This window comes from Epinephelus moara, chromosome 21 (assembly GCF_006386435.1).
Source record: "Epinephelus moara isolate mb chromosome 21, YSFRI_EMoa_1.0, whole genome shotgun sequence".
Taxonomy (NCBI): Eukaryota; Metazoa; Chordata; class Actinopteri; order Perciformes; family Serranidae; genus Epinephelus; species Epinephelus moara.
The window spans coordinates 16,737,682-16,763,644 of NC_065526.1; the positions used below are offsets into that span (position 1 = coordinate 16,737,682).

Sequence of the window (25,963 nt, forward strand, 5' to 3'; positions counted from 1 at the left end):
CAGAAAGCTGTGTTGACAGTCTGCAGGGCGACGGAAGTTGCCTGCATCCTCATCAGTAAACTTATGGGTAAGTCGCAGCTTAAACCAAATTAATTTAGATATATTTTTATGCCATACGAGTCTGTAACTCTCTGTGGGGTTACACTATTTAAGCAGGGATTATTTGAGCTGTACAGTTGTCTCATTTCAGTTGAGAATTGTACTGATGAACATGATGGTTGAATCCACCCTTAGCGAGATGTCTGTTGGTTAGCATGTCTGGCTAACGGCGGTGGTAGGAGCTTATTTATGGCTAATATAAAAATGGTGGCTGACAGTAACTTAACTATGATTGCACCAGTGTGGGTTACAATGAGTCAGTCCAGAAAGCCTATTTATATGCGTGAATATTGTGTTTTGCTGCCGATAATGCCATAGTTTTGTGTTGTTACACAACATTAAAGGGATAGTTCTGTTATTTTGAAGGAGGTTTGTATGGAGTACTTATCCATAGATGGTATAATACATACAGTAGATGTCAGACGGCGTGCCCCCAGTTTGGAGAAGCAGGCTGAAGTCCTGACACAGAAGTTCAGTAATGTGCTGCCATGGAGGGGTCAGTAACATGTATTTTAGCAATCTAAAAAAAAACAACAACATCAGTTTAACTGTATGCAATGTTGAGAGTATTGTCAGTGCTTTACCGTAATGCCAGACAGTGATTTCCAATGGGAAAATTAAGCTGTTAGACAGTCTCTTCAAAGCCAGACTCCATTGAGAAAAATAGTGATTTAACATCGCTAAACACAGGAGCTGCTGCTCAACTATTGCCTTGAAAATATACTTTGTTTGTGTTATTGTGTGATGTTGGTGGTTAAAAGGGTTAGCTCAGATTCACTAAAGTCACACAATAACAAAATTAACAAACAGACAGAATCAGGGCTAGACTAGCAGCTCTCGTGTTCAGCGTGCTAAAATTGCTGTTTTTCTCAATGGAGTCTGGTGGCTTTTCCGAGAGCATAGGTTAGGAACTGAAGCCTTTCAGAAAATACTCTCAATATAGCATACAATTAAACTGATACTGATTTTTTCAGATGGCTAAAATATGTTTTGTTGCTGACCCCTATCCACAGCAGACTCCAACCTGCATAGGTACTCAATACAACCCCACTTCAAATATCCCAAGTTATCCCTTTAATGCATTTCAGTGACTCTGTGTGTGTTTAGGTGTTGATACAATCAGCTGGTGTGTCTTTCAGGTTTATTATATGCTGAGACACACTAGAGAGGAGGGTTCAGCCTCCATGTTAACACAGCCCAGCCCCATCTGCTATGTCCTCCACCTCCGTGTCGACTGGTTGTGGTGGTGGTGGTGATGCTGCAGCTGCCATGGCAACCCAGGCATCCGAGCAGGCTCTGCTGGCCTCAGACCGCTACGCCAGGCTCATCCTGGCCCAGATGAACAAGATGCGGCTCCGTACCGACTTCTGTGACGTGGGGCTGAAGGTCGGCAGCCGGGTCTTCAGGGTCCACCGACTGGTGCTTGCTGCTAGCAGCCCGTACTTCTCTGCTCTGTTCTCCGGGGGGATGAGGGAGGCGGATAAAGAGGAGGTGCAGATCCTCGGGGTGGAGACTGAAGTCTTTGAGGTTTTGCTGGACTTCATATACACAGGTCTGCATTTATCCTGATATTCTCATCGTTGTGTTTCATAAGATCTGCATAATTTTGGTGCCATTTTCTGAGTGGAAATATGTACCCGTTTCTATCAGGCGTGATCAGTGTGACAGTGGAGAACGTCCAGGAGCTGATGGTGGCAGCAGACATGCTGCAGCTGAACGAGGTGGTGTCTGTCTGTGGAGAGTTTCTCAAGGGCCACATGGACCCGTCCAACTGTGTGGGCATATTTCAGTTCCTGGAGCAGATTGCTTGCATGGAAATGCTGGAGTTCACTGAAAACTACATCCACGTTCACTTTCTGGAGGTATGAAATGAGAAGAGGCACTCTGTCATTTTATCTCTCTGCCAATACTCTGGGGCTGCGGTCAGACTCTGTCCAATGTTTCCCTGTTAAAGTAAAGCTAGATGCACATTAAAAAGTGTTCCTTTTTTTTCTTTATTCAAAATAAGCCCAGTAAAACGCCATCTGCATTTTATCAGAATTGTAGTTTTACCATTTATTTTGCAAAAAGTGCTTTAACTCAGACTGAATTTTCAAGTTTAATGCTTACAGATTGCCTTTACGCCTTTTAGGTGTGTGTCACAGATGAGTTCAGAGGCCTAGGGAAGGATCAGCTTGTGAGGCTGCTGAGAAGTGAAGAGCTAAGAATCGAGGATGAGTACCAGGTATTTACTGCAGCCATGGACTGGGTTCTCCAAGATGTGGCAAAGAGGAAAAAACATGTCGTCGAGGTGTTGGAACCAGTCCGCTTCCCTCTGCTGTCCCCACAGAGACTGTTCAAGTACATCGAGGGTGAGGGAAACGTAACATTTAGCACCGTCCTTATATATTTATTGTGTTATATTCACAGTACTGCTGTAAAATTGACGAGGTGACATACTGTAAACATTTTGAAATGTTTGCCATGTTTACATTTATATAAGGTATTACAGACTTCAGCCTGCGGGTGGCACTGCAGACTCTGCTGAAGGAATACACTGAAGTCACAAAGTCTCCCAAAGAAAATAAGATGTACAGTCAGCTACAGCCAGCCAAGATGAGACCCAGACGAAAAGCCAGGAAATACCTCTATGCCATAGGTTCGGTTTCATACCACCTTAAAGTAACCTAATGAGTTTCCAAATACAGAATGTTAGAAATCATACTTAATCTTGGACGTGTTCTTGTTCCCTTGTGGCAGGAGGCTACACTCGGCTGCAGGGCGGCCGCTGGAGTGACAGCCGGGCGTTGAGTTGTGTTGAGCGCTTCGACACCTTTAACCAGTACTGGACCACCGTGTCGTCCCTGCACCAGGCTCGCAGTGGGTTGGGGGTCGCGGTACTGGAGGGCATGATCTACGTGGTGGGAGGTGAGAGAGCTGAGGCTGTTTTGTGTTTAATAAAAGAACCTCAACAATCCTCAGTCTGACAAGGAATGATTCTTTTCGCCAGGGGAGAAAGACTCGATGATTTTTGACTGCACTGAGAGATACGACCCGGTAACCAAGCAGTGGGCTGCTGTGGCATCTCTGAACTTTCCGCGCTGTGGAGTTGGCGTCTGCCCCTGCCACGGAGCTCTGTATGCACTTGGTAAATGCCACATAAGCAGCATGTTTAACCAAAATACACACAGCACAGACTGGTGATTCAGTTTTGAGGAGGCAGTCTACAGATTTCCCACATGACAACCAGACTGATAATCATGCTTATTGCTACTCAGCCTGTGAAAGAAGGTGTGTAATGTAATAGGTTAAATGATATCAGTGACATAAACCAGTTGGGGAAGGTTTAATAAAAGATGCTATTGTGTTGCATTATGGGGAATGTAGGATCCCCTATGATAAACTATAAGTCAGGATATCTCAGCCTTTGCTGCTTTAATTTTGACTGATTGTTTTCTTGTCTATCTGTCTTTTGAGAGTCCTCCAACTTCATGGAAGTGTAACACTAAATTTCTGGAGCGCTCCTTTAAAAGAACACTTCACCACTCAAATGATCTTTTGTATGTCAGTTACTCACCCCGTGTCACGTTGACTTCAGTAAGAAAACTTGTTTTTCGGGCGTGCCTCCATGGTGAACGACGAATCCAAAAGTGGAGAAAATTCTTGATTAATTAAAGTCATAGGGGGCCGCGTTTAACAACAACAAAACTACATGCAAACAACCGTTTACAACTCTCACACAACTCTTGCGTATAATCCAAGCCTCATTTATCCCTTTTGGGTCTGAGCCTATTTTGGCCGTTTTTGAATACTTATGATTTTGCCTTTATATACCACATAAAAAAATGTTTGCCATACCCATGTTTGGTATCTTTTTTTCAGCCAACACCTATATGATCTGTCAAGTATTTTTTCACTTTAACCTGCTTTATTAACATATTGGGCCCAAAAATACATCAAAATCATCAAATCCGAATTAAAAAATATGCTATTTATTACAATAAAATCCACAAACATGCTCAATGAACTGTTTTAGAACTTGAAAAAGTAAACATAGGTTGCAAATATGAACATATAAATGTAAAAATGAAATATAGTAAAACTCTTAATACAACTCTTCGATACAAACTGTGTGCAAAATTACACACAGAGCTACACCAGTGCTTTGTTTTCCCAGAGTTCCAATAGTGCAAATGTAATGTAAGAGGTAAAATTGAGATGTTATCAAACTATATACAAATATTTCAAACTATATACAATGGGGCACAGTTTTCTTCTTCTCTTTGAAACACTCTTTCTTCTTCCTACTAAAACACTCTCGCCACTAACATCCCCATTTTACTCATGGATAAATATTTTTGTACTGTCAAATTAAAACTATGATATCTCCAGTTTTACATGGTCTATCAACGTCAAACAAAAACTGGGAGAGAGTTTCAAATCAGCACTTTGGAGTGAAGTTGACAGTAGCGCTACAGGTGACCTAGTTTGTTTGTTACAGTGCTTTGAAAACATCACTGGTTCTGATTACGCCGGCGTGATCATAGACCTTTATGGGCTAAAACACAGAGTACAAGCAGTATGACGTATGAAGTATTCCTTTAAGCACAGTGAGTGAACATAGAAGCAGTGTTATGGAAAACATGATCTGTCATACACTGTACTAAAAATGAAAAATGATGACTTTGTGAAGACCTAATGCTGAAATGAGGTAAAGCTGTTCTTGTGAAAATAACCAGAAATGTATTCAGAAGTAGGCGTGTAATATTTGGAGACTGTAAAGGAAGGAAACAGAAAATTACAATCAATGACACAGCTGGATAGGGTGATAGAATCTCATCAATATTGGATTAAAACAACGTGGAAAATGGGAGAACAAAAAGCTACATAGCTCCAACAAAATTATTTTGTGAACTGATAATGAATATTAATATTTACTAAGTGCAGCTCCGTCAATAAGCAGCATCTCGGGAAACATCAGACTAAAAGCATACGCTGATGATTGTGCTGTGCTTCTGTAGGTGGTTGGATTGGCTCTGAGATCGGGAAGACCATGGAGCGATACGACCCAGAGGAGAACAAGTGGGAGGTCATTGGCAGCATGGCAGTTCCTCGTTACTACTTTGGCTGCTGCGAGCTACAAGGTGGGTTCCTCTTGTGTACAATCCAGTGCAACTTGTAAGTGTAGTAACACACTGTTATGACTTTGACACTTGGTAAAGAAGCACTGGACTAAATCCTGTTTTCTCCAGGAGCATAACTTGGACCCCTTCACTTTTTACATTCTGAAAACTAACATTATATGAAAAAACAGGATAACTGCATGCACTCGGTCATCAACAAAGGTTTAATGCCTTAAGAGAAGGATTTAAATTTTTCATCATAGTATGGAGACCAGACTTTTTGGAGCAAGTATGTGTGTGTTTATGTCTAATTCTGAAATCAGAGTTCTACTGAGTGAAACACAATGCCGAATTTATCAGCAGACCTCAGTAACATAAAGTAGTAATAAAACAAATAACTTCCAGGATTCATTTTTATATTAGATATGAAATGACAGAAGTACAGTAATCAGTGACACATTCCCAGCCCTGATGACTAAACACATAATTCACCGTGTTCTGCTGAGTTAATTAACAGGCAATTTTCTAACGTAGGCTGAGAATGCAGTCAGACAGGGAAGTGCAGGGGCATCATGTACTGATGTTGAGTAACAGACCTGTCAGTCCAGGAGTCCTTCTCATCCACGACTTCTGATTTAGTACTTCTCTGCAATGTCTCGTGAAGCTTCTTTGGTTTTATTATTTCTCTTGTCAACTCTTTTAAAGATGTGAGTGAAATTTATGACTATGACAACTTTGTGTTTAAAATTCCTGAGGCTCTAGTTTTATAATAAATACACATTTTAATATTCATATTGCTTGGAGGTGTAGGGCAGATATCAAGAAACAATTAGTTTGAACTAAATCCAAGTAATAGGTGAAAACGTTTTTGCCTGTGGGGTGAGTCAATATTTTGATAGCATATTTTATCATGACTCTTTGCTGTATTCTGCTATATGAAATATTTCTGTTACGACTGTCCATTTCATGAAGACATGTCATTATGATGATTTGTCTTACCTTAGGTAGGAGTGTCTAAAAAACTAAGTGCCTGTACTAACTGTGTTCCCCACCTTCATAACTCCACCCTGGTTTTCTCTGCTAGGATTTATCTATGTAATCGGAGGAATCAGTGACGAAGGAATGGAGCTGCGTTCAGCTGAGGTGTACGACCCCATCTCCCGCCGATGGAGCGCCCTGCCCGTCATGGTCACACGTCGAGCCTATGTGGGCGTCGCCTGCCTCAATAACTGCATTTACGCAGTGGGTGGCTGGAATGAGGCGCTGGGTGCACTGGAGACAGTGGAGAAGTACTGTCCAGAAGAGGTACAGTGGAACAGTTTAGTCTTCAGTCAGTTTTTCTGTGTGTCCGAATGCTCTGTTCACCTCTGTTCTTGTCTTTCTACAGGAGAAATGGATCGAGGTGGCCTCGATGTCGACAGCTCGCGCAGGCGTGTCAGTGTCAGCAGTTAACGGGCTGCTGTACGCTGTCGGTGGCAGGGCCGCCAGCAGAGACTTCTCTGCCCCGGTGACGGTGGACTCTGTAGAGATCTACGACCCTCACCTGGACACCTGGACTGAAGTGGGCAACATGATCACCAGCCGCTGTGACGGCGGACTGGCTGTGCTCTGATCACCTGGAACATCCAAACTGTGAACGTCCATATCACCCCAAACCTACATGAACTGAAGAAAAGCTGCACCTTATGAAACACAGAAATGTGTTTCTGTCTCAAGTAGGCTTTCACATGATCATGTGTTATTTATACATCGATAAGACATGTTTTTCTTTTTTTTTGTCCAGAACATTTGACAGTCCTTGATCATATGACAGACTGAAACTGGAAAACTGCCAAAACTGGTTGTACTGTTACACGACTCATCATCATGAAATACTTTTACAAGAGTACCCGTGGAAACACTTTTCAAGACAAAGCGATCCTTGTGATGAGGATATTTTTCACAGCTGAGGAGTTCTATTTTGGATGGACCAGAGTTTTTTCTTCAAGTGTGAGAGTCCTATAGGGAACACAGTGCGAACAGTCCTTGGACAAGATGTGAAAGCACTTTTTAAAGTTTGTTTTCTTTTTTGTTAAAGGGACAGTTCACCGCAAAATCAGAAATACATATTTTTCCTTTTAACTGTGGTGCTATTTATCAGTCTAGATTAATTTGGTGTGAGTTGCTGTGTGTTGGAGATATCAGCCAAAGAGACGTCTGCCTTCTCTACAATATAACGGTACTAGAAGAGACTCGCTGGTTGGGAAAACTACAGCTGGTCAACAAAAACAAATTGCAGTTAGCAAACTGTGAGGGTTAAAAATTCCAGACAGAGATGCAACAACTTCCAACAAACTTGTTTCAACAAATAAGCTCATTTTTAAGATATTTTTCGGGGCTGTTTTGCCTTTATTTGATAGGACAGATACAGTTTGAAAGGGGGAGAGAATGCGGGTATGACACACAGCAAGGGGCCGTGCGTTGGAATTGAGTCTGCGGCTGTTGCAGCAAGGACACAGCCTTTGACATGGGAGACCTGCTCTACCAGGTGGGCTAGTGGGCGCCCCATAAGCATGTATGATTTTTGAGAATTTAATGTGTTATTACTCAGTTTTTAAAATGGCATTACATTTGGTGAACAGTGTAATATGACTTGTTCAGGACCCGTAGCTCCAACGTTTAGGACTTAGAGGGTTCCCACACATTTTTATGAACAAAATTTGAAAACTTTTCCATGTCTTTCATTTTTTCTTGCCCTTCTTGCCTGGCACTTTTCAAACATATCAGATTGAAACTATATTCAAACATAATTTGAGCTAGCTGGCAAACATGGAGGGAGAGATGGAACGCAGGGAGAAAACGAAACGTACGTGATGGTAAAAAACATGACACATTGATGCATGTTTGAGCTGTGTATGTCGACAGCTTCAGAAAATAAATTTGCTGTTATGTTACATTACATGGAAGGTTATCCATGGAAGACTTTCCATGACAAAATTCCATGACTTTCCCAAAACTTTTAATGATTTTTACTAATTCCATGACCTTTCTAGGCCTGGAAATGTGATTGTGAAATTCCATGACTTTTCCTGGTTTTCCATGACTGTGGGAACCCTGGACTCGGGACTTGAGTGCATAGAATTGAGACTTGTGAATTGCAAAACAATGACTTGGTTCCATCTCGTTCATGAGTAGATGCACGCTTCCTTCTGCGCAGTGATAAGGCGTGAACAGTTTCATGTAGGAACTGTTTTCTTTCTACCCAACTACACCCACCAACTGTATCACTGCACAGAAGGAAGCGTGCATCTACTCATGGAAGAAAGGCTCTCACTCGTGACAGTGTGAGATGGAAACATTAATGGCGTCCTCCTTGGTTGAGCTATAATGTTAGCTAGACCAGTGGTTCTAGGTGAGTAGATGCACACTTCCTTCTGCTTTGTTATATGGCTGGCAAGTGTAGTTTGGTAGAAAGAAAGTAGTTCCTACATGAAACTGCTCACAACAAAGTCTGTGGATTATCTTGAGTAACCAGCACCACAAGCTGAGTGACATGTGGCTCCATTATATTAGAGAGAAGGCAGACATCTCTATCGTCGATATTGCCAACATTCGGCAACTCACACCAAAACAATCTAGATTGATAAATAGTACTAGGTAAGAGGAAGAAATATGTATGTTTGATTTTGGGGTGAACTGTCCCTTTAAAAAAATGTATGAGGTGAGTGCATTGCTACTTGGAAGGTTTTTCAAACCACTTGAGCCTATTTAATAATGGAACCCGAGTTCCATAATTCCTGTAAATGATTATGAACTTGAACAACGCACCACTGTTGTCACACCAGTGCAGTTATCGCTCAGTAATTTTCACTGGATTATTTTTGTATATATGATACTGTATATAATAGTGCCTCTTAGTCACGACTCACACTCTAATCCAAGTGTTTTATCATTTCACTCATCAGTGGCGCCTGACATTACCAGAACGTACATTTCATTTACATTTCAACTCTCTGATGTTGAGACACACAATGTAGTTATTATAAGACAATGCACAAATATAGAAATGTTTTTACCTTCTTTACAGTAAGTTGTCTTATGTTTCCTGTTTTGATGTTGGAGCTCGTCACATCTGCAGCTGAGTGGAGCCAATGCACAGTAACAGTGCTTCCTGCTAACCCTTTACAAACAGCAGAATATTAATGTTACACAACGGTGATAACATCTTTTACTGGTTGCTTTTTCAGATTTAATAAACTCATAAAGGAGTTATGTGTGTGCTGGGTTTAAAATGGACTTATCTGTCTCTTCATTTAAGATTGTTATAATGTAATATTTTTAAGGTTCAGTGCGTTGGATTTAAAGGCACCTATTGGCAGAAATTAAATATAACATGTTTTCATTCGTGTATAATCACAGGACAAGGGCCAAGGGTTGACTACCCAGTATGCTTTAAGCCTACAGAGTGAACGGTGATAAAAGCACAACCCTAACCAGCAACATCCAGTGTCCACCAGCTCATCTGCTCCCAAAATAATTAGCTTTTCTGTTTTTGTTGTGACAGTAGCCTAGCTAAAGAAGCGGCAGTGACATCATCACCTTTCTGGAAAGTTACAAGATTTTCAACTAAGAGTTCTTGGAGTGGCCGCACAAAAATGGCTAAGTGCTCATAAAAGGCGAAGCTTTTGATTTACTGGTCCAGCTACGTCCTAACCCTCACCTATGGTCATGAGCTTTGTAGTGACCGAAAAAATGGGGTCGTGCAAACAAGTGGCCAAAATGAGTTTCCTCTGTGGGGTGGCTGGGCTCAGCCTTAGAGATAGGGTAAGGAGCTCGGACATCCAGAGGGAGGTTGGAGTAGAGCCGCTGCTCCTTTGCGTCGAAAGGAGTCAGTTGAGGTGTTTCGGGCATTTGATCAGGATGCCTCCTGGACACCTCCAGTTAGAGGTTTTCCGGGCACGTCCCACTGGTAGGAGGCCCCGGGGCAGACCCAGAACACACTGGAGGGAATACATATCTCATCTGGCCTGGGAACCCCTTGGGGTCCCCCAGGAGGAGCTGGAAAGTGTTGCTGGGGAGAGGGACGTCTGGGGTGCTTTGCTTGGCCTGCTGCACCTGCAACCCGGCCCCGGATAAGCGGAGGAAAATGGATGGATGGATGGCTCATAAAAAAGTGGTTTCTATCTACATATAGAGCAGGTCCTCTCCCACGGAGTCTGCCATGTCATTTCTACAGTAGCTCAGAAAAGACAAACCAGACACTGGCTCTAGATAGCACCATTGGTGTTTTTTTCAGCAGCCATCATAGTTCTCCTAAACTGTCAGCTCACAGGAGAAGTTTCAGTTCTGCAACGTCACCACTAGATGCCACTAAATCCTACACACTGGACCTTTAAAAGAGGGCTCAGCTCAAGGGACCCTCATCTGTAAACATCACACTGATTTTGCACATATAAGACAAACACATCCTGAGTTGACTGTATATGTTTGCAAGAGATTTTCTGCACTGTGCAAACAAAAACATATAGGATCATTAAACTACAGCTCTGCCACTAAACTAAGCACTCGTGGATTTACACTGAACATTTACCAGTAAAACTCACTGTGATAGATTCTGACCTTGAGGTTGTGATGTGTGAAAACATAACATCTTTACATAACTGATAATATAGCTCTGTATCATATACTGGAGACTCTTTAGGATGAATATAAAAAAATGATCAAAGAGGCAGGGAGACAGATTGGTGAGGATGTTTGGGAACAGTTGGCCTTAATGGTGCTGTATGTAACTCTGACCATTGTCACCTGACGGCAAGAGGGTTCCTGGTTCGAACCCAGGGTGGGGGAGCCCATCTGTGCAGAGTCTGCATGTTCTCCGTGTCAACGTGGGTTTACTCTGGGTACTTGCGTGAATGTGTGTGTGAATGGTTGTCTGTCTCTATGTGTCGGCCCTGTGATAGTCTGGTGACCTGTCCAGGGTGTACCCTGCCTCTCACCCAATGTCAGCTGGGATAGGCTCCCAGTGTTCTCGGATCCTAGAGACACCCCTGTGTACACCTAACCTTTGCGGGGCTGCTGTGACTGGATTTACCTTTTGGAAAGAGATGAGTGAGGACAGCAAACTTTGAAAGATTGAAAACAGGCATTTAATGATACATTTCATTGTTTATTTATTAATTACCCCCCTGTCATTTTGCAAAAGTTGCCCCCAGGAAAAGCAAGTTGAGTATTCTTTGTGTACAGTATAAAACACAGACTGTCTGCACATCTGCACATAATTTTACATTTTTATTGAGTCCACATGGAGTAAAGTACAAACTGTCCTCATAAATCAGCTCTGAATCTCTTTGATCTTCTTCTCGGTGCAGAATTTTTTAATTGCCAGGGTAGCAACCAGCGAGAAGGTGGCGACCAGAGTGAGGACAGTTCTCATGGCTTTGAACCAGGACGGGTAGCCGGGCAGCAGAGTCAGGTCGTAGTGCAGAGAGAGACCCAGTCCCATAATGACTACCAGAGCTCCCTCTGCAATGTTGTCCCTGCAGAGCAGTGCCAGCCAGGCTATGAGTGAAGGCACCACACTGTTGCCCAAGTTCATCCAGTCAGGCTGAGCGGGACTACCAGCAGGGATGGCAAACCCCCAGCGGGCACCTCCGAGGAAGGAGACTATAGACGCTCCGTAGACCACTTGAGCATACGCCACTTCAGGGTAGAAGGACTGTGTGGCAGCCATCAGCAGAGGGGCGGACAGGAACGGGAGGAGCCCAGAGAAGCCGAGGTAGAGAGCTGGTTTGGGAGCCTGGGTGAGGGCCTTCAAACTGAAACCCTCCTTGCTGTCGCCTCTCTCTGAGGTGCCTTGTGAATCCCCGTGGCAGAGACGTGAAGCAGGCCAGCTCACGGGCCTGATGCTCAGCAACCTGTTGGTGGGAGTGAGTCTGGATGGCTTTAACACTGAGGAGGCGTGAGAGTGAAACAGCAGCTGAGCTTTTGTTGTGTAGTTTGGTGCTCTGGGTATCTGCTGAAGACATCTCCACACTGGAATCTGAGAACATAATAATCATAGAAGTGCATAAAGATCAAGACTTGTGTATATAATCAGTGGTGTGATACGCTTATTTATTTTTTGAGAGTATCTGTACTTTACTTGAGCTTTTATATTTCTTTCAACTTTCACTTTTACTCTACTACATTTCCCCTAAGCATCTTAGTTACTTACTGCAAAACAGGGAAGAAAGGAAAGAATGATGGAGGAAGGGAAGGGCAGACAAATGAAGGAACAGGAGAGAGGGAAAACTGGATTTTGTTCTTTTAATCCTTTAAGACTAGTAGACCCCGTTTTTCATCAAATGTAATATATACTCCATTTTTAAGATGGTGTTCATGTTACAAAGAAATAAATTTCATCATTCTCTCTTTTTTTCAACAGCATTTAGGGACTGTTCTTTACTTATCAGCGGAGAGGGTGGCTGGGGTGTGACTTCAATGTTTTTTTTAATGTATTTTGACCCTCCCTGAAGCTACAAATAGTTTTCCTTGAGCCTTCGCGACTGACTGGTGGAAAATGCAGCATTCCCCCCACCATAAATTAGTTAATAGATTTTTAAATCTTACCCCTTGATGTCTGAACGTTAAAAATTAAAGACGAAATCCTGGAACCTGCTGCTAACTTGTTTTCTCTCTATTGCTGCTCTGCATGTCTGCATGTAATGCTAAGCTGTGTGTTGCCGCTTCATGTTGCTTGTATATCTGTAATGTGCGTTGTCCTTATAAATAAATAAATGAAATAAAATGACTTGTAAAAAGCCTTGGTTTTCACTCTTGCCATGCATGCTGGTTAGTTAGCGCAAACATTTTATTTTTGGCCAAATTTTAAACGAGACGTAGAAAAAAAGGTATTTTAATGAAACATCACTGTGTTAAGCTCAGATTTGGTTATGTTTTTTTTTTCTGACAGAAGCGTTCTTGGACATGATGTGTCCACAGCCCATTGTGAATTTGAAAATCCAACGATAATTTCTCTTTTTACAGCTTCTAGCTATGATATATGATGTAATTTTGGTGATTTTTTTCTTACAAAATTTGCAAAATCTGCAGTAAAATAACTACAAAATCCAACCATTTAAATTTGTTTGCCCCTCCCCTTAACCAAATTAAAAAAACACAAGTCCCTCCCAGTGCTTAAAAAATTATTTAACATGCCTTTCCTTTTTGCACCACCCCCTTCCCCCCTTATAAATGACCAACAGTCCGTTACTCCTTTACTTTTACTTTTACTTTCAACACTTAAGTATGTTTAACATCATACAAATATTTTTTGACACTTAAGTGCAGTAGCCTAAATATCAGATACTTTAAGACTTTTACTCAAGTAATATCCCAAAAGAGGACTTTAACTTCTACCAAAATCATTTCCTGGTAAGATATCTGTACTTTTACTCAAATAATAATAATAATAATAATATTGCAATAATACCTCTGTGTATATGTAGAGAGCAAACTGTATAAATCAACAGCCAAATTCTGTCTTACCCCAGAAATGATGCGTCTTCCAGATGCAAATGTAATCATTTTCAATCTGTAAAAGACACGTAATTAATTAGTGATAACACACTCATAGAACATTGGAGTTTTATCCATGATATAACCACTTAAGGCTAGCAGCTAGCCAGCTAGCATACATAATCTACACCTGATGCAATACAGAGCTATCCTGCTGTAACAACCCATAAAAACGGGACGTTGCAGTTACCTAAATGTTGCCCTTTAATTGCCTGTCATCCAATAGATTGCCCCGGCTACTGCAGGCACAATAGCATGGAGTTAGAAGTGATAAAGTTAGCGTTAAGTGGCTAAACTAAAGGTCGTTTACAGGCTGCCATTCTATCGGTGCTCGATTAAATGCCTGTCTCCCAATGTTCTCCTTTTTTTTCTTTCTTTTTTTTGTATTATTTTATTTAATTATTATTAAGTATGACGACATTCACATCTATTAAGTATGGGAAAGTACAAAAATGTCAAAGCGAACAATAATATAGAACAAAACATCTTTTATCTTTGAAAATGGCAGTGAAGTCAATACAAATTACAGCCATTTAAAGTTCTATATCCCTTCCCTTTCCCCCTGTGCTTAGAAAATAATTTAACATGCCTCTCCCCTTTTGCAGCCACCATAAATAACAAAAAGTCCGTAAGTAATTTGGAAAAGTCTCCTAATATTCTCAAACTTTACGATAAGACTGGTTCTGGTATCGACTAGTTTGGCTGTGAGTGGCGGGGGAGGTATTACGTTATGTTCAAGATGACAAAACCCCGCTATATGTGATATAAACTACGTGATCTGCTGATATTTTGAAAATGTTAAAAAAAAATCACGTCTTAATTCCACGCATGGACGCGTTGTTTTGTTTGAATATTAAAGTATTTACACATGGTGATATTTAATCGCGGTGGACTTTAAAAACACTGTGGGACCCCGTTGAGTTATAATCGCGGCAGATCTTGAACGTAGCATCATTGAGGCTGTTCGAATCCCTCAGTGGCAGCGCCAGTGGTAAGAAAACCCAAACAAACATCAATAGCGTATCTCTAAAGAAGTTTATCGTCGCAAACAGGTACAATCTCCTTTATGTATTCAGATTTTTGCATATACTTGAATCATTCTGTGTCGGAGGCTGTGTTGTTTAGCAGAAGGTACACGGTATCGTCATGAAACACTGCAAGTTAGCTCGCTAGCACTTAGCAAGCTGATAAATGTGTGCTGCCGCTGCTAAGGTAGCCATTTTGAAACTGTGTTGTTCCAACGAAGCCAGGTCTGTTTACCTCTATTGTATCTACGTGACAGCTGTTTAAGTAGACAGTTTAAGCCACAGTGAGCATATTGAATACGTTTTTACTTTGCTAAGCCCCCTAACTGCATTAATTCATTTCAACTACCTAGCAGTATTCGTTGGCTAACGTTACTTAACTGGCTAGGTAACGCCAGCTAGTAGCTAACAAATGCTAACGTTAACCTTAGTTAACTAAGCAGAGTTAGCTAGTAGCAGAGTTAGAGCAGATCTGAAAACGTTATTAGTTAGCGGTTAACTATTGAGCCTACACCGCGGCAGCGTTGCGTCTTAATTTATTCCGATGCACTTTAATCCATAACATTACTCAGCTAGTTAGCATGGTGAAACGTGCATGTAACGTTACTATGTTGAATTGGTCTGCTGCAGCGTTTGTAGACATGTGGGTTTTCCACGGTGTGATACTATTAAACGGGGTGCTTCCCCATAAATAAAGATTGTGTTGCCGTTGTTTATCTGAGTATCGTTTCACAATGGAGCAACGTTAAATGTCTGTGCTGCACATTGTAGCCCGTGTCCGTGGCAAACTCATTGATGTTGAGCTGTTACGTAATAGTTCAGTGGGAATACGTTAACGAGTCCATGGTAGCTCAGAGTTGGTGCATACAGGGATTTCATTTTGCCCAGGTGTTTAAGGATCTGTTGTTATATCGCATGGTTGAATCAAGTGTGGGACTGAACTGAAGAATGGCTGCTGGGTTTGTAAACCTCACTTTCATCCAGCAGTGCACTCACCACCAGGCCTGTTTAGATGCGCAGCAGTCTGGGGGAGAAGTACCGAGGAGGAAAGTGTTCGAGTTATTTTTACACAGTTATAAATATTTCATTTACCAAAGCCGACACAATTTTTAAAAGAGCCAGCTTTCAGCATGAAATGGCTCTGAGATCACTGAGTCATGATTTTTCTCTCATACCTTTCAAAATGTATTTGAAGTGTCACAAGCAGCTTCTTTTGAGGCGTGAGTTGTCTCTAGAATTTGAAGCTATTTTGAGGTTTAATGATGATATTAAATGAAGGGAGAACATCTTTCATAATGTCTGACACCCCCCCCCCCTCAGTTATGTGCTGCAACATATGTAGAGAGAGATGAAGGGAAACGTCAGTTTAAGGTGAATTTCTCTGTATTCTTAATCACCAGTTTACTAGGCTGATGAAATCAAACACAACAGACCTACAAGAAATCTGTTATAGAGAGGTGTCAATTTAACTGAATGGTTATTTTGGTGTTGTTGCATTATGTTGTATTTTACTGGAGATTAGATCTTTGAGAGGATGTGCCTTCCCAGTGTTTGTTTGTGCCGCTAAACCAAAGTTCATACAGTTCAAACGCTGGATGCCCACAGATGCTCTGATAAAGGCCATCAGGCCGAAATGTGAGCACATTTGTTTGACATGGCAAGAATATAAAGTGAAATTGGGATGAGCCAATTTTGTCGCGTTGTCCTACAGAGCTGTGTGTGTGCACTACCTTCTTACCTCTAAGTATTCAACGTTGGAATTATACTGGAAGTGTTTTCTAATATTTTGATTAGTGCCTGACCAACTTGGGATTTTGAGACTCATACCAATTTTAGAGGGGGTAAATTCATGATAACCAATGTGACTTTTTGCACTGCACTATGTGGATTGTGTGCCAATTTTGCACCAGTATGACAAGGCAAAGGTACCTAGTAGGCTGCTTTCCTAATGACAACTTTATCAAAGAACATTTAACATCATTATACGATGTCAACCAGTTCTAGATATGAACAAATGACCTCTCTTTGCTTTGCAGGTAGGATATTTCAGACAACTATAACACCATTTTTCGAGAAGTGTAAATCAGGGGTCCCCGACTCCTTTTCTATCTTTGAGTAAACTGACAAGCCTGACTAAGTGACATACTTTATGGATATTCAATATCATGTTCAGTGCATAACAGTAACAGTACAGAACAACTGATAACCTGTAGGATTAACTCAAATATTTAACACAATAACTGGAGTACATTTGTCTAAAATGAGCTATTTGGATGAATTTTGAGCAGATTATTTCTTGTGAATATTTCAGAGATGAGTTTTCATAATATTTTAGGAACTTTTTATCTTTATACAGTCGTGTCTGTATTATGCAAATTTTTATTTTTTATTTTGACAGTCATACATCCTTGAAAAGCTCCTTTTTTGAGAAATACAGAAGTTGCCTCTCCCTTTCCTTGGCCATTGTTCTAATAGCTCCTTTGCTGTTTTAACTGTGTACTGTTTAGCAGAGATCCAAGGCTCTGTGAATATAGCTTGTGTTCAGGTCTTCACTGTGCTCTCATATTTTGAATAATAATCTAAACTTCAAAAATAACAATTAGATTGAGTGTTCTGCACAGAATGAGTAAAATGCAGAAATAAAGGCTTAGTGTATATTGTCTGAAAAACTTTGCTGACACACCTTAAAATCAAGAAGGCCTCACAACCCTTCCCCATTAAGCTTTAGCGACCCCCCAGCTTGGGAACAGTGGTCTAAGTCACCCTGAGCATCAGTTCCTGCTTTAAATGTTCCTTTAAGAAAACTTCATATTGGTGCATATTGAAAAACTGATGCAGATACTGATGTATCTGTGACAGGCCCATGTCAGGTCGGGGCTCTAATTTTGATTTAAGTCTTGTCCATCCCATTTTTAGGGTTATCTAAATATTAGAAACACTTAATACAACATAATGCAGCCTCCAAAATACACATATGGCCAAATAAACACTTACTTACTTAGTGTCAACAAAAACTGAACGTAATCATTTTCATAACCTTTTTTTTCCCCATGACTTGGGTATTAATTTGTTGAAGTTCAGCTCGGTGTACTGAATAAACTGGCAACTGAGTGTAAATATGTATTTTTGTACCTGGAGATTTGCAACGCTTTTCCTAAATCAAGGCTCTTTTTTGTGTGATGCAGGTCCGGTGTGTTCCTGTGCAGATACCAGCGAACCCTCAGCAAGAAAACAGAACACTGCACCGCTGAAACTTCACCTGTGAGAAAAAATAAACTCCTTAAAGAAGGGAAGGAAAGACCCGCTTGACTAATTTTGGACGCATGCTATTTTTTCAACCGAGAAAAAGAAGTTGATTGAGCTCTCTTTTGGATTTCCTCTTGGGACGATTGTGATTGTTTTTGATGGACCCTTGTGCATCATATGACACGAAGACCCTTTTGACTTGGTGGAAGATTTTCGTTTAGCGTCTGAGCTTGCATATCTATGAAATCAGAGCTTTACCCTTTATCTGCTTCAATCAGGAAACTGCAGATAATTAAATGGGCATCTTACAAATGTGATATTAAAACATATAAAGATAAAAACGGCACTATAATGCATCATCCAGCAGCATCTCTATTTCACTAACCAAAACTGAAAATGACGGCGATGTAACATAGGGTTTTACTTCCTTCATTGTCATGTGACTTTGAACCTTTGAGCATTATTTTCTTCAAACTCAGACAGTCTTTTTCATCAGTTTAATGAGGTGAGCAGTGACCTCCATTGCCAATAAAAGACTGTCTCTGAACTTTTCTTTTCTGCATGCGTTTCAGTAGATCTTAAAATGATTCGGTAAAAGGTGAGTCGCCGCAAACACATACTGGCACGCAGTGTGGCAGGACATCGCCTGTCTGTCTCCCCTCATCTGGTGTCAAAGTGGAACTGCTGCACAAACTGCTGTCCATGTTACAGGGCGGACAACCTTCACAGACTGCTTCCGTACATTAATAATAAGACAACCTGGCTCTTCCTCTCAGACACATCACCTGTCAAATCATTTTTGCCATTCAGCATAAAGTCCAATCAGCTTTTGAGTCTTTATAATAAGAGCAGGTGGCTCAAATGAATTGGTGAAGGATTCACTCTGCTTGGAAAAAAAATACCTGGATTGGAAACGTTAGCACTCAGAATTCATCAGAGACGTGACCTACACAGGAGCTGTTTGGGAATCTGGTTCAAAGAGGAGATTCAGTCTGTCATAGCGCTTCTGCTTTGAAATCTTCTTCCTGCTCGGCCAGTTCTCTGGATCGCCATTCCAGATCATTCCTGCGACCTTTTGACCCACCTCCAAGTGTTTCACCCTGGACGAAGGGATCTGCCTCTGCGTAAAGGGGCTGTGCTGTCCTGGAGGAGGTGGAGAGGGGGTCGTCGGCGCGCTACTCCCCGTCTGTCAGTGCACACACTCTGTGATCAGTGCCAACAGGCCTGAGGAACCGAGCCCAGCCGGACCGAGAGAGGAGGCAGAGGACTTCAGAGCCACAGACTCTGGGGTAATGATAAAGCTTCACCTGGCCGACTTGGCCGCTGCAAACATGCACGCACTCAGTAGCTGTGAAATTAATTGCTGTAGCGTGGTCCTCTACAAGTCAACACTTTGTGGGGAGCAGGTGTTAATTTTCCACCCTGTACACATAATGGTTTTAAAGTTAAAATGAGAAAGTTGAGCATGAAGAGATTTATAAATTTATCACATTTACACATTGTAAAAATAATACTTGTATTATGCAGCACAAGATATTTTCCATCCAGGCTGTCAACCAGTTATCAGCTTCACAGGCACAGCTGCAGCAAGTCGAGCTTTGTTGTTTTCTGCTAAGAATAGGACTCTTTTTGGTTCTTGAGGGAGACCTTTATGCGGTGAATTTCTAAATAGCTGGTAGAGCAAACACCTGAGAGAAATGACATGAAATCAAAGATGGATGGGTGTGTGAGGGGATTTGATTTATGTGTCTGCTGAATTTGAAAAGATGTCATTCCTGCTGTCTGTTTCTTCTGTCAGATCCTGGCCATGAGGTTTGATGCCTCGATCCACTGACCGGAAACACTGGACCTAAATGGCGCAGCATGACTTTGTCCCTGCCTGGCTTAACTTCTCCACGCCCCAGCCTGCCAAGGTGTGTATGTGTGCGTTTGTGTGCGTGTGTGTGCTGTATGTATTTGAGTGAGTGCCAGTTGATCACAGGAAGAAAATGGTGATTGAGACAGACAGAGCTTGAAATTATAATTGTCAGTGTCACTTCTCCAGCACCTGATGCAAATGTGTGTCTGTACACCTGAGTGTGTGCGTTTGCGTGTAGTCAGCGGCGAGTCACCCTTGGGCACTGACAGCGCTGTCAGTTCATGGTTCAGCAGAGGGTCACCCAGACATTGTGTACGCTCATGAAACAGACTGACTGATGGAAGAAAAGAAAACATATTAATAACATCAAATTCCAACTCAGTGTTCTGGCAGAGGATTTTTTATGGAGGAGTTTTGTGATTTATTTATTTTTTTCCATCCCAGCAGCACTCAATATACAGTGGTGTTTCTAAAAGGGAAAAATTCGAATTCCTGGAAGGACTGATTTTAGGTGCTCAGGGTGGAGACAGATCTGTATGAAGTTTTTTCTTTTTTTTTCTTTTTCTTTTGAAGCCTGGAGCGACATCACTTTTCTTTTTTTGTTTAAAGATATTTTTTTGGGGCATTTGCCTTTTAATGGACAGGACACGTAAGTTTGAAAGGGGGAGAGAGAGAGAAGGGGGATGACATGCAGCAAAGGGCCACAGGCTGGACTCGAACCCGGGCCGCTGCGGCAACAGCCTTGTATATGGGGCGCCTGCTCTACCCACTAAGTCACCGACATCCTGACATCAATAATTTTTCTTTATTTTTTAAATTTTTAAAAAATAAATTTTAAGCACTTTTCCACGTCATTGCCTTGTTTTGTTTTTACCTTTCTTTCTTTCTTTCTTTCTTTCTTTCTTTCTTTCTTTCTTTCTTTCTTAACTAATTTTATTGTTTTTATTTTTGTGTTTTTACTAATTATCATTTTTTTAAATTTTTTTTGTTTTGGGTCATTTCTTCCTTCGTTGCTCACTGCCCTTCTTACCATGTTTTTGAGAGAAATTAAGCCAATCTGCTCAGGTTTCAAAGGGTTAAATAAACGCTGCCTTGCCAAAAGCTGAAGTGATGCAGTTTTCTGAAACTACTTAGTTTGACTGCTGTGGACAACAAACACTCAAGTCAAGTCAAGTCAAGTCAAGTCAAACTTTATTTATAAAGCACATTTTAAAACAACCTCAGTTGACCAAAGTGCTGTACAGTTATTGAAATATAAAATAATCATACACAAATATCATAATAAATAAAACAAAGGAAATCGTAAGTAACTAAAATTAGAATAAAAAAGGAAATAAAAGAGTAAAAAGAGAAAAAGCCAAGGATTCTCGCCTAGTTGGGACTGAATGCAAAGGAGAAGAGATGGGTTTTCAGTAATGTTTTAAAGTGCTCAACAGACTGTGCAGCTCTAACCTGGAAAGGTAGGCTGTTCCACAGCTTTGGGGCCGCCACTGAGAAGGCTCTGTCCCCACTCAACCTGCTTGGCCTTTATATTAACATTATCAGTTATTTATCTTTTTATTATTCTGATACTCGGACTGAGTGGCATTTTTTTGTCACTATTCCATTATTCATTCAGTTTATAACCATTTTTTGTGGCAGAGGATTTGATTCCCAATCTGATCTCAAAGATTAGTACGGGGGCCAGTCAAGATATTTTTTAACTAATGGGAATAGTCTAAATTGAGCTACATAGAGCATTAACCGTTGCTTTGTTTAACGTCAGCTGTCAAACAGGTGATTTTAGTGGCAAAGCTTTCATGCAGAGCAGCGCAACAAGTGAAGCCATAGTTATTTCTCAACCTCTGTTTCTCCCCCACACTGCACACTGCTGCCACCGCCAAACACCATATGCCATAAACAACAGCAAGACACATTATTAGACTGTTTATTTATGTAATTTGCATAAGTTATGAGCACTTGTTTCATTTCAGCTCAGTGTTAGAGTGTCTTGCGTTTTGCTTTCATCTGTGGTGCATGGTGTTTTCCTGTGCTGCTCGGAGGAGAGACAGGCATCAGTGCTGAGCTTACGACAACCACACTCACCACACCGGAGTCATTTATTAATGTAGCCTAATGTGCAAAAGATGTACATAAAAAATAAACACAAAGCGATCAGCCATTAACACTGTAGAATACCTTCTTAAATGGACAGAGAAATTCCCGTGAGACAGCGACAAGAACAAAAAGATAAAAGGGTTTATTGCTTTATACTTTATTTTAGAAGGAATAAAACAAGTTTAACTTAACACTGAAGCTATGTTCTCTAACAGTTGTAATAAGTTAAGTAAGTTTCTGCAATCGATACTACATCTTACATAATTTATGGTGTTTTCCTAATATAGGAAAATAACAAGCAGACAGTACAAAGTATGTTAAGCATTATAACATGGACACTAACCAATGAAATAAGGGGGAGGCTGTGCGTAATTATGAGAAATGTTTGAGCCCATAAAGAAGATTTATTGAAGACTGACTGCTCAGTCTTTCTGGCGTTATCCATTCAGCAGATGTTTGTTAACAGACAAGGAAAGCTGACTGGATAACATTAATTAGCGAGCCAAGTTTTTCCTCTGGTTAGTGCTTCTCACTATGGCTGCAAGTAATGATCAGTCTGCCCGTTATTTCCTTGATGAATTGTTTTGTCAATAAAGTGAAACATACCCTGTGTAGTTCAAGTTGACGTCTGCAAATGCTATGTTTTATTTGACCAACTGTTTAAAAAATCTACAACTATTGAGTTTATTATCATTTACGACAAAGAAAGACATCAAATCCTCACGTTTAAGAAGCATGAAACCAGAAAACGTTTGGCTGTTTTGCTTTTACAAACATGACAAGCGATTATTTTATGATAAAAATAGTTGCCAATTAATAGACTAATAATGGCAGCTCTATTTCTCATAAGGCCGTTTAACCAAATACCATGAGCACTGATTAGACTGTTGACACTATGTCTAAGTTGTCCCAGACTGTCCGAACTTTATTCTCACCCACAACGTCTCGGATTGACTCCAGCAGGAGAAACAGCAATTCACAGAAACAGCACCAGAGTTATTTTAATTGCTGGGCATAATTTGGGACGTGGTTGCAATTTCGGGGTCTGGAACCGAACTGTATCTGCCACATTTAGTTTGGATTGAATATTGTATGAAAATATAAATAGACAACCAAAAGAAATTGCCTCTTGAAAGACATGAAGACGAACGATTGGATTGATTTGTGTCCGTCTTTAAAAAAAGGTATTGAGCGGTCTGACTGTCCGCCTGAGACTGTGAATGTGTCTCTCCTGTCCAGAGCAGTGTAATCTGTGAGTCAGGAAGTTGTCCAGCTATGTGGCCTGTCTGTGAAATCAAGAGTCAAGACAGAAACAAGTGCACAGTCACTTTCCTGCTGACACATGACTTCACCTCAATGTCATTTGCCTTCAGGGATTAGTCTGGATACGCTTGCCAGTGTTGGAGCTGCAGTGTATTCTCCCACTGTAGGTTTTCTGTACATCATGCCGCTGTCTGTCGTCTGTAGAAGTGATAAAAATTCCTTTAGATGACGCTTGCTGGGCCAGGCTGAAGAACACAGTCTTGTTTGATCTTTGAACCTCAGCTGACGACGAGGATGTGATTCAGATGGAACTGAGCGTTGGCAGTCAGTGTTATGAAACACGCAGCTGTGTCAGTGCAGCGACTTTAGGATCTTATTGGCTTCCTCAGCAGCACATTTCTCATGATAAAGCATTCCAAGATTGTTTTCAGTTCCTGTGATGTCTATTCTTATCCCTAAGAATAGATCCCTACATTGACAGTTTCACTCAGAGTCGGAGATGAACTCGGAGTATGAAGAGGATTCCTAATTTCAGTTTCCTCACAAGGACAAAGATAAAGTGGAAAGAAAAAAAAATGTCCTGAAAAATCATCTGTAGTTATCTGTTATGTGTCGTCACACCATCTCAATGTAGAGTCCCACTTTGACTGACCTTGTCCCCTTTCTGTCCTCCTCCAGTCCCCTGCTGCCAACCTTGAGAAACAAGGTGAGCCCCACCACCACAGAGACGGCCGAACTGCTGTGAGCCGCCGCCGCCACAACTCCTCTGATGGCTTCTTTAACAACGGCTCGCTGCGTGCTCCAGCAGGTAACAGCTCAGAGCAGCTGCCCTCTTATTGTTCACCCTGTCGCTCTTATTACAGGGCTTAACTGTGTAAAGGACAGCAGCTGTATGAGCACAAAGGATGAAACCATGATGACTTTAGTAGCTGAATCTTCTAACTCTAGCGCAGCACAGTGTCACGAAATCATCGCTAAAGAAATATTAAAGGCTTTGTTGGGAGTTGTGTGATGTCACTAAACTATGTGGACGAATAAGAATGAAAACAGTGTAAGCTGTCCCACCCGTCATGTGCAACAAAACCAACAGAGAGATGAGGGAGATTTAAGACACTGTCATTTACACCTAAGTACACATATTTAACTCTTAAGGCCAGACCAAAAAATTAATTACAGTTCATCTTGGCAGCTTTATGCACCTCCAGGTCAACCTTTAATAACTGCCAAAAATAAACAACTTGTGGGATGTAGTAATGTAACTTCTGTCCAGATCCATTTAGCAAAGCTGATATATCTGTGCAGCTGCACGTAACAATCCACATTTTCAATCAGACCTCTCAGTCTTACAGGCAGAATGATGACAAGGCATAAGAGTGATGTTTGTAAATATTTATATTTATTTTTGGGGCGGTGAGTCCCTCGATGATAATTTGATGCGAGCACTCAAATATGGAAAGTTCTAAAAATGCCCATCCCTACTATCAGCCAGAGCAGAGGTTTTCAATCTCTTTGTGCCCGAGACACGCCAATGGTCAAGCCAAAATCTCAAGGCACACCTGTATTTATATCTGTGCACAATAGCTTCTACAGTGTGTGTTATCACTCTTATCATGACATAAGACAATAAAAATAAGATACTGTTACACTATCTACTGTCTACTACTCATGCTTTCAGTGGTAGGTCGCCTTCACTGGTGCTTTGTTGTAATTTGCTACGTACAATAAAGCGATCCATTGTCCAGCTCACGGCTGCCAATCAGGGCTTTTGATGTTTCACACACTTAAAATTCCTATGCACAAACAGCAACAAATAGGTTCCCCGTGAAGGTTTTTTAAATTAAATTAAATTATTTTTAGCTAGAGTTTGCCTCTTCATCAGGAAATAGGTGCGCACATCATACTGATACAGTCAGTTAATAATGCATAACTTTTTGTGTAGGCCCAGTTGAATATTGTAATGAGATTGTGTGGTTATCACAAAATCCCACGGCACACCTGGATTAGCATCACAGCACACCGTCTGAGTACCATTGAGCTAGACAGACATTTTCCCGCTCCTAAAGAATGACTTTACACACGTATTATCAATGCACTTGTGAAGACAAACACCTCTTCCTAACTAGACAAGATGCGAATAAAGGCTAGTTCACGCGTCTTTATTCGCGTCGCGGAGACTACTGTAATCTTTTGAGTGTTCATACCTGGCGACGTGTGTTTCTGTCATCGGGAGTCTCGCCAACTGCGTTACGACCTGTGTGTGCACACTTCAAGATTTGTCCACCGAGCCCTCGCCGACAGAGCCCCAGATAACGCGGAGACGACACATCGTAAAGGCATGGATATTCTTCCCATTGTTGAATCAGATCTGCCTCCAGGGCCTGGGGCAAACACAACCCGCTCCCCGTGATCCTGTGGACACCGCCATTGTTGTTGTCGCTTGCCGGCTTGTCAGTTTTGCCAGATCTTGGGAGAAAAACAAGCAACCAGGGCTGTGGAAACAAGCCCAAAAGAAGCGAGTGTCATGCGTTTAAATAACTTATTAGACGGATATATACAGAGAAAGGTGACGTTAAGAGAGCAAGCCCAAATAAGCAACTCCACTTTAGAAACAAGTCCAAAGTCACGGCTAATAAGCAGACCTGGCAAGTGACAACCCTGCAGCTTGTCCTCCTCACATTTCCTCCATCCTCCTGCGTGCTGACGTTGGATGTATCCCGCTTCTCATTGGCTGATGCTCT

At 41.4% G+C, this 25,963-nt stretch overlaps 3 protein-coding genes across 6 annotated transcripts in view; 2 read left to right on the top strand and 1 right to left on the bottom strand.

Moving 5' to 3' along the window:
* Window positions 1-9,450, top strand: ipp (intracisternal A particle-promoted polypeptide). The gene is made up of 10 exons (XM_050032817.1): window positions 1-67; window positions 1,239-1,651; window positions 1,750-1,961; window positions 2,231-2,450; window positions 2,582-2,737; window positions 2,839-3,006; window positions 3,089-3,226; window positions 5,100-5,222; window positions 6,286-6,506; window positions 6,589-9,450. The coding sequence occupies exons 2-10, from the start codon at window positions 1,312-1,314 to the stop codon at window positions 6,811-6,813; spliced, it is 1,803 nt and encodes a 600-aa protein (XP_049888774.1). The 5' UTR covers window positions 1-67; window positions 1,239-1,311; the 3' UTR covers window positions 6,814-9,450.
* Window positions 9,451-11,303: 1,853 nt separating this feature from the next.
* Window positions 11,304-14,077, bottom strand: LOC126382772 (transmembrane protein 69-like). Its single transcript, XM_050032835.1, has 3 exons — window positions 13,927-14,077; window positions 13,707-13,752; window positions 11,304-12,219 (listed from the first exon to the last, which is right to left on the bottom strand). Exons 2-3 carry the CDS (start codon window positions 13,743-13,745, stop codon window positions 11,512-11,514), a joined length of 747 nt encoding a protein of 248 aa, XP_049888792.1. The 5' UTR covers window positions 13,746-13,752; window positions 13,927-14,077; the 3' UTR covers window positions 11,304-11,511.
* gpbp1l1 (GC-rich promoter binding protein 1-like 1) overlaps window positions 13,476-25,963 on the top strand; it is a 24,551-nt gene continuing 12,063 nt past the window's right edge. The window contains exons 1-4 of one of the 4 annotated variants that reach the window (XM_050032828.1): window positions 13,476-13,592; window positions 17,947-19,296; window positions 19,806-19,920; window positions 23,904-24,033. In XM_050032828.1, the coding sequence (XP_049888785.1) occupies window positions 19,861-19,920; window positions 23,904-24,033 (190 nt within the window). In that variant the 5' untranslated portion in view covers window positions 13,476-13,592; window positions 17,947-19,296; window positions 19,806-19,860. Of the gene's footprint in view, window positions 13,593-14,523; window positions 14,789-14,964; window positions 14,987-17,946; window positions 19,297-19,805; window positions 19,921-23,903; window positions 24,034-25,963 lie in introns of those variants that run through there. The other 3 variants (XM_050032825.1, XM_050032826.1, XM_050032827.1) reach the window with 3 other exon arrangements.